Source organism: Gopherus evgoodei, chromosome 3, assembly GCF_007399415.2.
Source record: "Gopherus evgoodei ecotype Sinaloan lineage chromosome 3, rGopEvg1_v1.p, whole genome shotgun sequence".
NCBI lineage: Eukaryota > Metazoa > Chordata > Testudines > Testudinidae > Gopherus > Gopherus evgoodei.
Window position 1 is genome coordinate 110,118,373 of NC_044324.1, and position 12,222 is coordinate 110,130,594.

Sequence of the window (12,222 nt, forward strand, 5' to 3'; positions counted from 1 at the left end):
ACAATGCAGAAAGCTGCTTTACTGTGCAGAAGCTTGCCAGTGTAGAGAAGGCCTGAGACTGAAAACCTTGGTGGTGGGAAAACCTTGAATTTAAATGCTTCTGATAGTAAAAGTTTATTTAAAGTTAGGAAAAGTGATGATGCAGTAGGGATTATTATGACCTATGTGTTTTGTAGATGTTGGTTATAAAAGATTAACTAATAGAGTATACTTTGGATCCGTCCTCTGAAGCCATCTAGAGATGTTTTTCCTGCCACCTTTTCTCCCTGGTGGGTGAGCAACTGGCCACTGAGAACCTGCTGTTAATTACTTAATACCATTGCAGATATTAGGTAAATATCTGGGATGTTCTAAACCTATTGCTTATGTCTGTGTATGCTTAAATCTAATAAACTGCAGTTTTAGAGAAGATTCATGCAAATAAGCGTGCTCTCTTATCAACAGAATTGCTGTGCTCTATTGATTTATTCCTGACACTGCCTGGATTGAAATAGCTAAGTTGCCCCTGCTGTGGGTTCTGAAACCACCAGGTACAGAACAGAATCTTATCCATAGAGTTTCTGTGAAGGCAACTAAAATCCCAAATGCCTAAATTTGTAGTAAAATTAATTATATTCACCTAACAAAATATATAAAATCTGCTAAAGAAAAACGTGAGGATAAATAAATTGAATAGTGCTCCTAAAATCTGAAGAGACTTTTATAGGTGCATATAAGTATAGCATTAGCAACTCAAAACAATTCTGCTGAGGCACTGTATTAGCAACTAATTGCCTACAAATTCTCAGTACATCAATACTAACATTGAATTGCTTATACTATCTCCTCCTACTCACAATGCTCTGAAGCAACAGTGACAACAACAAAATGTCCCTCTCCAGCCCTTATGAAAATAAGCTGGTTATCTCTTATGCAATTCTGGCCCTGATCAAGACCATTTATGAGGAATTATTTACTGAGTGGTATAAATGGCCCTCATCTTTGCCCAGGATTATTGACTAATCCACCTGGTTCTGGCCCACATTGCTTTACTGCTTAATTAACAAGAACAGAACAGATAGTACCACATTTCATCTCATACCTCACATGTATTTTGAATTGTCCAAAACCATGTTGGGACTGTAAATTAAAACATCGGCACATCCAATAAGATTATATAGGTTATTATGACACTATGAAATTCAATCAAAATAAAGAAAGTATTCTATTTATTCCATTCTTCGATCAATCCTATATGTAGCCAACAGTCAGTATGACTAAATGAAATTTAAAGAATCTAATACAGCTACTGTTTTCAATTGCCCATTATTTCACTATTAACACTAGACAACCTCTGGGTAAATACGGAGAATACAATAACTTCTGCTTTTGGCCCATAGTGCTACTGGTCATTTAGTTCTTTTATCACAGTAGGAATACATTTTCTAGTTTTAAAAATTCAACGAGGATGTGCATTTTTCCAAGTTTTGTAACCACTATAGGAAGATACTCTAATCCCAAATGTCCTAACACCAGGATATACAGTAATTTCCCATCTACACAGACACATTCTGAAATGAGGACATAACAGATCAGAATTCCTTAAAATACTTCACTCAACTGATAAGCAACTTCAATACTTTAGCGTCCAACTTGTTGACCCCTGAGCTGATCTTGGATTGTTTAGTTTTGGGTAAAATATAATTTATTTTCCAAGCGTGCTTATAGGAATAGTAATAGAAGTTATAGCTTTAGAAACAGCAAGTAGGAAAACAGAAATAGTAGGGTTGTTAGGATTATATCCTTTGTGAGGCTTGCAGGTAGTTTGTGATCTGACAAAGTAGGATGTAAGGGGTGACCTACATGGGTTACATATTTTTGCCTGCTCATGATGAGAGAACAAACAATTGATCCCAACTTAACAGGCACACTGCAAGCTTTGAAATGTTACTATAAGGAATTTGGAGACTTGTTATAAATTTTGTTGCAAGGCAGTTAGATTATATTGATGCATGATTAACTGTTATAAATTGTAGTTACTGGAAGTATGAATATAGTTAACTGAATGAACCATATGGAAAAAGGTGGGCTGACATTGCTAACCCATGTAGGACAAGGTGGGCTGATGGTGCCTATGTCCGTGTCAGCCGAACAACCTAAGGGGATTAAAGATTTGGAACTTTCCTTGCTTCCTGGGGAGCATCCAGTTGTAGAACAGTATATTGGTTGATCTGGGACCAATTTCCGGATATGTGTCACTGACTTTTTTTTCCCCTATCTTTGTCACTAATGGTCTCCAGGAAGTTGTAAGCATGGACAATGTAAGATTCTAAGTATGAACAACACAGGAAAACACTTTCCTGCACTTGTCTTATTTTTATACTAACATAACTGATTATTCTATATTTCCAATTATAGTAGTTTGTATTAACTAAAGCTCAAAGTTTGTGTTTTACCGATTTCATCTCCTTAATTAACTCTAAGCAGCTGCCTAAATAACGAACCCGTTATCTGTAACAAGTGCAATTTTATAATTGCAATAATTGATTAGACTACAAAATTTCATTTAATTCCTTCCTGGGCTGGGGAGAAAAGGTTAACCATTTCAGAATGTTAAGATGGTGAAATAATTGACTGCATCTGATTCAGGAACAGAGAGTAGAACCCCTTCATGACTGCAGGACTGTACATGGTCTCCATATCAATACAGTAACTGTTCAAACAACGGAACCCTAAACATAAGGCAGGTATGAAAAAAGTGTACAAACATACAGGTGAGTAGGGAGTTTGCTTCATATTTCATACTTTGCAGACTTTGCCTGAGTTGTGTTTCCTGAAACATACTAAGGTAACATGATGGGATGTCAGAATAAATGCCATAACAGGACTTTGTGACAAAATTGGTGGATATTTTTATGGGAATATAACCTAAATTTCTCCATGAAATTTAAATGGAGAATGAGTTTCAGATTGGATTTTAGATAAAACCGCACTGTACACTTGGGATTATAAATGACTGCTCCAATGTGCCAGTTTTCAGTGATACGCACTATAGATAAGTGTATGCTTATTTTAAAAAAGCATCTATTACCAAAAAAGTATGGGTGTATTAAAGAAAGATGAAGCAACTTTTCAAACTATGCTGTATGTAAAGGGCAATTGTGAGGAATAAAGGCCAATGAAGATATCTCAGGCCTAGTTGTACTATTTTACTTGATGTTGCAGGCTTCCTTACCTTGACCTTACTCCTTGCCTTCCTCAGCAAGTTCAGTTTCTTTATGCACCACTACCCTCGTGACAGACATGTCAGGGTGCTGCTCTTTGGCTTCTTTGATTGCTTGTGCCAGTGCCTACAAACATATTGGAAAGATTTAGTTGAACAATGGCAGAGTGAAATTAAGAAGTGCCCTGGAATGACGGGCTAATGACAACACATTATACCATTTAATCACACAGTTATACAGGACTGAAGCTCCTGAGTCTAAAGGAAATCAGGAAAGGAAACTGAAGAGAAAACTCTCCTTTTCTGTCCAATGCTGGAAACTAGATAAAAATACCCTTCATCAATCTAACAGATTTATATTCTGGTTCAGAGAATCATACAGTGCAGGGCTGAAAGGGACCTTGAGAGTTCATCTAATCCATTCCCTCACACTGAGGAAGATAAAAGAGGAGAAAACAGGAGCAACATTATGGCAGAGCATATAGACCACCATATCAGGAGGAAGCAGGGGATGAGGCATTTCTAGAACACCACAAATATCCAACACACAAGATCTGGTAGTAATTACCCAGATATCTGTTGGAAATGCAATATGGAAAAAACAAACACATTCTTGGAATGTAATAGGGACAACTTCTTGTTTCAGAAGGAGGAGGAAATAACCCGGGGAGCTGCCATTTTAAACTTGATTCTAACTGGGAGGAATTGTTTGTGACTCTGGAAGTGAAAGGGAAGTTGGGTGAAAGACATCTTGAGGAGATGATTTCATGATTCTGAGGAAAGGAGAGCAGCTGAATAAGGAAATGAAAGAGACTGTAAGCTTTTGACCAGCTGCAGACTAGCAATAGAAAGCAGACTCATGTGTTTACCTAACAGAATGCACAATATGGGAATCTTATTACATATAATAATTTCCCCACTTTTGAAATTTGTGATATGATTTTGCAGATTAACTCCAAAGATTACAGAGAGCAGACAATGAGGTTATACTCTTTTATTGGTTTCTCCTGAAAAATAATATTTTCAGGTGTGAAATTTCTAGTATTGTTCCGTTTCATTTGAGTACTAATTGCTTAGATTCATTAAAAAGTGGCAAAGAGTCCTGTGGCACCTTATAGACTAAGAGAAGTATTGGAGCATAAACTTTCGTGGGTAAATACCCACTTTGTCAGCTGCATGTTAGTCTACAAGGTGCCATAGAGCTCTTAGCCGCTTTTTACAGATCCCAACTAACACGGCTACCCCTCTGGTACTTAGAGTCATTAGTGATTATTTCCTTATTTGCCATCACTTAATAGCCTTCACTCTCATATTGGGGAGTCCCAAACCACTAGATAAAAGGGAAAATTCAAGTGTACAAAAAGATAATCGGGGCACTTACTAAATTCCAAATAGTTTTTAACTAGGGAACACTTTGAATGCAGCAAACCTAAAACGAGTCTGTACTTTACATCAATATTCACACTGGAAAGCCAGCATGATAGGACAGTCACCATGACATATGTCTTTAGCTGTAGGTACACTGGGAAAACCAGCAGGGAAATCACACACTGGGGAGTACTTCCTCCTATCCCCATTCAAAGAGTCTCAAGTTTGAAATTTCTGGGTACACAGTATATAGTAATTCTGCAAGAAAGGCACTAATATTTTAGCAAGGCTTCAAAAAACAAATAGTCACAGAAGGTCACCAGTTCTTGACTGTTGGAAGAAGTTTTGCAGAACAAAGTGGGGATGTACAGAGTGCTAAAAAATAAGCTTCTTTTGGGGTCCTCGAAGTTTTATCATATGGTAACTGGACCACACTTGTTATCAAACACCCATACATTCCTTTCCACAAAATCTTACCCCTCACCTTTAATTTACAGGAATACTGAAACTATTAAGATACATTTCCTTTAGTTTATCAAATTTTCCTGTTTTGAGGGTCCTCACCTCCTCATAATCTTGGAAAAACACTGCCACAGTACCAGTGACTTACATTCTGGGAGAGGAAGAAAATGGGTGAAATTAATCCTAAACTGACTGATATCATTTGGTATTACGTTAGGGGGAAAACAATTTGAAGTGGGATAGCATGCAACAAAGGAAGCAGATAGTATCAAGTGATGTTAAATGAAACCTAGAAGGCCATATTACTCTCACTCCTTCATGCAAGATGTTTTGAAGTAACTTGACAAATAATGTAGTTTGTCAATAAATTGATATATACTAACTAAGGGACAAGGAAGGTGTGTATTAAATTAAGAAAAGCTGCTCTCAGACACACTGAACTACTTTTGCCCAAGAAGAATGGATAGTCTCAACAAAGACCAAATTAACTCGATGGATTAGGCAGAAATTTGCATACCAAGCCATGAAAGTGCGATACGTGTGGCTTATGAAAAGGGAGACTCCAAGTGAAATAGGGTCAGTCTGATGGAAAATACCTTTTGGGAAGGTGACCCTTATGTAATATAATAATGAATTCCAAATACCAAAGGCTTGAAAAACAAGTGAAGCTATAGGGAGATGTGCTTTGCTGTCTCTGGACTCCTCGTTCTTTTTGCTGATACAGACTAACACGACTATCACTCTGAAACCTCTTTTTTTCTGTAACTAAGCTAAAAAGTATCTTAATTAGTTTAGCTAAGGTGAAACTTAATTCTAGATGTTAAGTAAATTGTTTCTATTTACTCTGTTCTCTGTTTTTAATAAATCTTGTTTTATTAAGAGATATATTGCTGCAGGTGAGCCTTGCAGTTACTCAGTCTCGACTTGCACTCACTCAGTTTCAGAGGAGAAACACACCTGCAACCTCAAAGGAAACATACACCATGCAAAAGAGTTTTTGGCATCTACATACCACGCTTGATCTCAGTCAAGAGTCATGGGCAATGATGTCCTACCTGACTTAGCTGTGTTGCTATGCAGCTGCAGTGAGTGAACCAAGAGAAGATGCCAAAGAACCAAGTAGACGACAAGAGCTGGAGATACAGTTTCATAACAGTAATAAATCCATATTTAATGACAAACAGTCTAACAAACTATACTGAACCCTAAAAAGAATACAGGGTGCAGCAAAGTAATCATCTTAGCTTGGAGCACAAGGGGGTTGAAGAGTACCATTTCTTAAACTAATAGGATAATGGGGGGAGAGGAAATAAACAGAACTGTGAAGGGAGATTGGAAGGCCAAGAAAGAATGCCAAGGTTAAAGGAGATGCACTGATTAAAGAGAGTCTTATTAAGAAAATTTGTGGACCCACAAGGGAATGCTTCATTAGTACAGCTTGGTGCTTGCTGTCATCTCTTAAACCTGACAATTTTATTATTAGTTTGCATTTTAAGCAGCACTGTGTAATAGTATTTAAGGGGCCAGCCTGTCTAAGTGATTGTCATGGCTACAGGGCAAAGTAAACTACACCTTCGATCCCTTTAATCCTTCTGAGTGTCCCCTTTAGGAAAACGGGCCTGGCTTCCTACACCACACTTTGGTGGAATCTTGAAGTCCAGTCACTCAGAGTGGATCTCTGGGCTGCAGCCCCTTGGTTCCTAGTCATGTTAATGACATGGCTCAACTTGCTTTTGGCACCTCTAATTTTTCCTTTGGGAGCTCGTGAGAGTAAAAGTTTGCATTGATACAGGAACAGTACCTTGACACAAATTATGATGACAAGTTTCAGAATGGTAGCCATGTTAGTCTGTATCAACAAAAGCAATGAGGAGTCCTTGTGGCACCTTAGAGACTAACAAATTTATTTGGGCATAAGCTTTCCTGGGTTAAAACCCACTTCATCGGATGCATGGAGTGAAAAATACAGTAAACAGCACACACACAGTTTACTATATTTTTATATATCAATACATGAAAAGATGAGTTGCCTTACTAAGTGGGGATTCAGTGCTAACGAGGCCAATTCAGTTAAGGTGTAAGTGGCTTATTCTCAACAGTTGACAAGAAGGGGCGAACATCAAAAGAGGGAAAATTACTTTTGTAGTGCTAATGAGGCCAATGCAATCAAGGTCAACAGTTGACAAGAAGGTGCTGATACTCACAACTGTATATGAGGGGCATATGATACTTATAAAATGTTTTAGGTGATTGTCATGGCTACAGGGCAAACTACACCTTAGATCCCTTTAGTCCCACTGAAATGTACCTCTTAGGGCAGTGGCTCTCAACCTTTCCAGACTACTGAACCCCTTTCAGGAGTCTGATTGGTTTTGCGTACCCCAAGTTTCATCTCACTTAAAAACTACTTGCTTACAAAATCGGACATAAAAATACAAAAGTTAATTTTTTGTACACTATTACTGAAAAATTGCTGACTTTCTCATTTTTACCACATCATTATAAAATAAAGAAATTGGAATATAAATATTGTACTTACATTTCAGTGTATATATCGCAGTATAAACAAGTAATTTTCTGTATGAAATGTTAGTTTGTACCGATTTTGCTAATGCTTTTTATGTAGCCTGTTGTAAAACCAGGCAAATATCGAGATGAGTTGATGTACCCCCAAAAGACCTCTGTGCACACATACCCCTGTGGTACTTGTATCCCTTGTGGAGAAACAGTGTCTTAGGAGAACAGGTCTGGCTTCCTACACCTCACTTTGGTAGAACCTTGAAGTCCATTCACTCAGTAAATCTCTCAGCTGCAGCCGCTCTGGTTCCAATCATGTTTGACAACTTCCTCATCCTCTACAGCAGTGATGTACAGTAACTCTTCAGTTTAAGTAGCCCTGGTTAATGTTGTTTTATTGTTACGTTGCTGATCAATTAGGGAACATGCTCACTTAAAGTTGTTCAATGCTTCACTCTTATGTCATTTAGCTGCCTGCTTTCTCCACAGCTGGCAGCTTCCCTATGCCCCCCTCTCCTCACAGCACCTCCTGCCCACTGGCAGACCCCACGGATCAGCGTGTACCCCCCCCGCAGCAATCAGCTGGCTTGTGGCATTTCGGGGGCAGGAGCAAAGACTCAGCACGCAGGCTCCCCCTCCCTCCCCAATGCCACAAGCCAGCTGATTGCCCTGGGCAGCAGGCGGGGGGGGGGGAAGAGAGAGGGGAAGCTTGCGTGCTGAGTACTTGCTTCTCCCCCCCCGCCCCCTAAACACTGCAAGCCAGCTAATTGCCCCAGGCAGGAGGGAGGGGGGAGGAGCGAGGACTCAGCGCGCCTCCCCATTCCCTCCCTTGCCTCCTGCCGGCGGCAATCAGCTTGCTTATGGCATTTAGAAGGCAGGGGAGGGATGGGGGAAGAGCGAGGACGCAGCGTGGGAAGTAAAGGGGGAGGAGATGGGGGGGAGAAGAGGCAGGTCAAGGATGGGGGCTTGGGGGAAAAGGGGGGGCTGAGGGTTGAGCCCCCCCATCCCGGTGCTTGCAGAGTAAGGAAAGCTGCTGCACAACATGCTTCTAATAGCCTACAGCACCTTCAGCCTCCTTGCCTACCTCATCTCCAGCGTTAGTGGGCTGTGCCTGTGTAGGGTAAGGCAGGAGAACCTTCCAACTATAGTACTGTACTGTATGTACAGTATGTTTGTAAACACACAGCACGTGCACACTACTCCCCCCAGAGCAGTATTAAATTGCTTGTTTAAAAATTGTTTTAAATGTATATAATGCCTTTTGTCTGGCAAAAAGAAAAAAAAAATCCCTGGAACCTAATTCCCGCATATTTACATTAATTATTATGGGGAAATTGGATTTGCTTAACAACGTTTCACTTAGAGTTGCATTTTTCAGGAAGATAACTACAATGTTAAGTGAGGTGTTATTGTACAATGCCAACAGTCAAGAAAGAATCAATCTCCATAGTATAAGTTTGTTGGTATTATGAACTTTACAGATGCTTTGCAGAGTCAATGGTAGAGGAATCTATAATTTGTCATAAGCTAAATATCATGGTGAACTTTAATACAAAAATGTACTGTGTAGTCAATACTTACAACTTATTTTTCTGCTTTGTACTGTTCATTTCAGTATAAGAGGAGGACTTGGAGTTTTATTAAAGCTAAGATATTGTCTGACCTTTTCAGATGTCTCAAATGTATTAAATACATTTCAAGGTAGATATAACTCATGCCTAATGCTAAACAGCTCTGGCATTTAATTACAAGCTTCAAGGAGAGATTGAACTTGTCATGAGCCACTTACTACAGGCACATCAAAATCTGAAATTAAATTTACTCAGAGTCCTCAGTACATTACAATTAAGAAGTGAAAATTAAATCCCTAATTGTTGATTTGTATACCTCCCATCAATTTAGAAACTGGCTCCACTGCAACATCATGTAAAGTGCAGACTTTCTTGCCTAAATAACTCAGTGATAATTTTTTGTTTCAGCTTGTCACCATCGCCTCTTAAATGAAAAGTTATGCAAATAATCTGAGCAATCACATCCAAGGGACAAATAATTGCATTTTTCTGATTTTCCGGTTCTCCACTTTTCAACATCTTTTTTTTGTATGGGACAGGTGAAACAATATTCTAACCCTCTCTTGTGAGCATGAAAAAATGATGCTTGGTTTTCGGTACACAGTGCTAATAAAGATTATTTATCTGTGCAAGATTCCAAAGGAATCCACAATTGAGTACTATGCTTAATGTATTGCTAATATACATGAATACACTATGAAATATTAGTTTCCCTTGATATTAAAGGAAAGATCTTGGTGTCCTAATATTCATCAAAACTTGCATCATCACTTAGAAGACTGAGGATCCTCCCAGGAAATACATATGATAGCATAACTAGTTGATGGAACTGATATTCTCAGAATCTACTTGCTCTTATGAATTCTGCTGAGCTCTTCCTTTTCTGTATTGCACAATTCTTAGAGGGACATGGATGGCATTCTGTAAAAGGGAATGGCATATATACTCACCTGGTCATGGTCAATATCTGCATCTCCAGTGATAACAATGCGCTTCTCAATCCTTGTTTCTGATATTCCACCTTTTACTGTCTACAGATGGCACAAAACAAAGAAATTCATCTTTTAAATGAATCCATATAGGTAAGGAGGGAGAATCATAAAGTACATCTACTCCTACTCTCCAGTGCACAAGTGGGAACTGAGAGCTGGTGTGAAAGGGTTGCAGTTAGTGATACAGATTCTTGGTCCTACATCTAATCATCCTTTCTTGCTTATGGTTAACTGTTTAGCAGTGATGTCCAACAGGAAGTTGCCCAAGAACATCAACCCAAAGAGAAGGCCCTAAGACATTATCTGAGATCAGATTTGGAGAGATATGGAAATGGGGCTGTTAGATCAGGGTTCCAATCTTCTTAGTCATCATTTGGGTCTTGGTGAGTGACAAGTTTCCTGAAACTTCCTTAACTACTGCGTCTCAGCTCATCTGTTCTCGACACAATCTCACCATTATCGGTGCAAGATTCTCTCTCGTCTGCAGTTCCAGCCTTCGTGCATCTTTCTGCCTCATCAATTAACCATCTGATTTCAAATCTCAGATGAAAACTTCATTTTTGTCTCTATTTAATGCTTAAGGCATTTTGGGAAACAGTTTGTACAGAAGATACTATAGATGATAAAATTGTATTTTATATAAGTATTTCGCCAGAGATGAGATTAAGTTCTTCCTCTGAGAATATTATAAACCAATAATTCTTTGAAGACAGTTACGAAAGATTTCCATACAGCAATCAAGAACAACACTGAGATTGGAGGTACAAAATTTTAAGTCAATTTCTTTTGCATTAATAAGAGAAATGAGTTATAAGATATACTGGAAATAATTCCAGTCTGAGTCCTTTGAGAATTCCATAGGAAGATTAAAATCCTTTTGGCAGTTTCTGTATTTTCAAAACAGATGAATTAAAAATTCTGGATGCAAATTTGAGCCAACACTGGAAAGTGCCTAGACTATTGGAATCCAAGGCCACAATTTACTGTAATTATAAAGAGGCTGTTAATGGCGATGTTGCAAATTTACTATCAGATGGCTCTTCCATATTTCTCTTTGACCTCCTGGCTGACAAAGTATCATCTAATTTAATTTAAAAATATGGTTCCTTTCAATTAAAGGATATTCTCTTAACAGGTTTTTTAACTCCATCTGTACACTTGACAAGAGAATGAATTTTTCTATTGGAACAGAGGTGGCATTTTATTCCACAATGTCTTTTCAAGAGTCTGATGGTGCTGAAGGAGTCTAAAAGCAACAGGAAGTTGAAGAGGAGCTGCTCACTAAAAACTTTCTGATAAGACACTTAGTCTTAAATCCTTAGTTCAGAGTTTATTTTTTGGTGACTTTCACTGGACAATTTCCAACATCCTTCGCTCATGACCTATTCTGTGAATATATTTTGCTCTCTTTGGGATATTCCATTATGAGCATTGAATTACTATCTAATAAGAATCTTATCTTGAAATAAAATTTACTGTGCACCTTTCACTTCCCCTCTTTTTTGTTTCACCATAAACTGGAGTCCTTCCTGAGGTTTTTCCTTCTAGAACTGCATTAGAAAATCATCAGAATTCAGTTACTCTGTTTGCATGTCTCTTTTAAAAACAAAAACATGTTTATTCACCATTCAGGAAAAATAACACATTTTTCAGCTGAAAAAGTGTCACATAGGACAGAAATGGAAATAGACCCAACTTCTTGCTGACTTTGAGCTTCTTGACTTTCTCTGAATGCTGAACATTCAGGACTTGATTCAGCCCGGGCATATGCCAATTTCTAAAGTAATCCAAGGCACAAAGTCCCCAGTAGAAGAATCTGCTCAGAAAGGTAACAAAAACTGATCAATGCAGTCCCAAGAGAGGATGAGTAAAGAGGAATGAAGCCAGGAGATAAGTTGTTTCAGCATATCCCCTGAGCTGACTCCATTAGTGGGGTTTCTACAGAGCTCAGTCACATTAATTACCCCTTCATCTGGCAGAACCTCCAGCAAAGATAATCAAGTAGTGAGAGGAACAGAGTCAGTAAAGGCTGGGTGCTAAACTGTGTCCCCAAAACTCACAAAACCAGAAGTAACATCAGCTGCAGGTACTGCAAACTCTGATTATAATT

General features: G+C 38.6%; 1 protein-coding gene across 1 annotated transcript in view; it reads right to left on the bottom strand.

Moving 5' to 3' along the window:
- Positions 1–3,214: 3,214 nt before the first annotated feature.
- Positions 3,215–12,222, bottom strand: part of EPB41L2 (erythrocyte membrane protein band 4.1 like 2) — a 271,001-nt gene continuing 261,993 nt past the window's right edge. The window contains 2 exon segments of the mRNA XM_030556298.1: positions 3,215–3,329; positions 10,071–10,151. Coding sequence (XP_030412158.1) covers positions 3,222–3,329; positions 10,071–10,151 — 189 coding nt within the window. The 3' untranslated portion in view covers positions 3,215–3,221.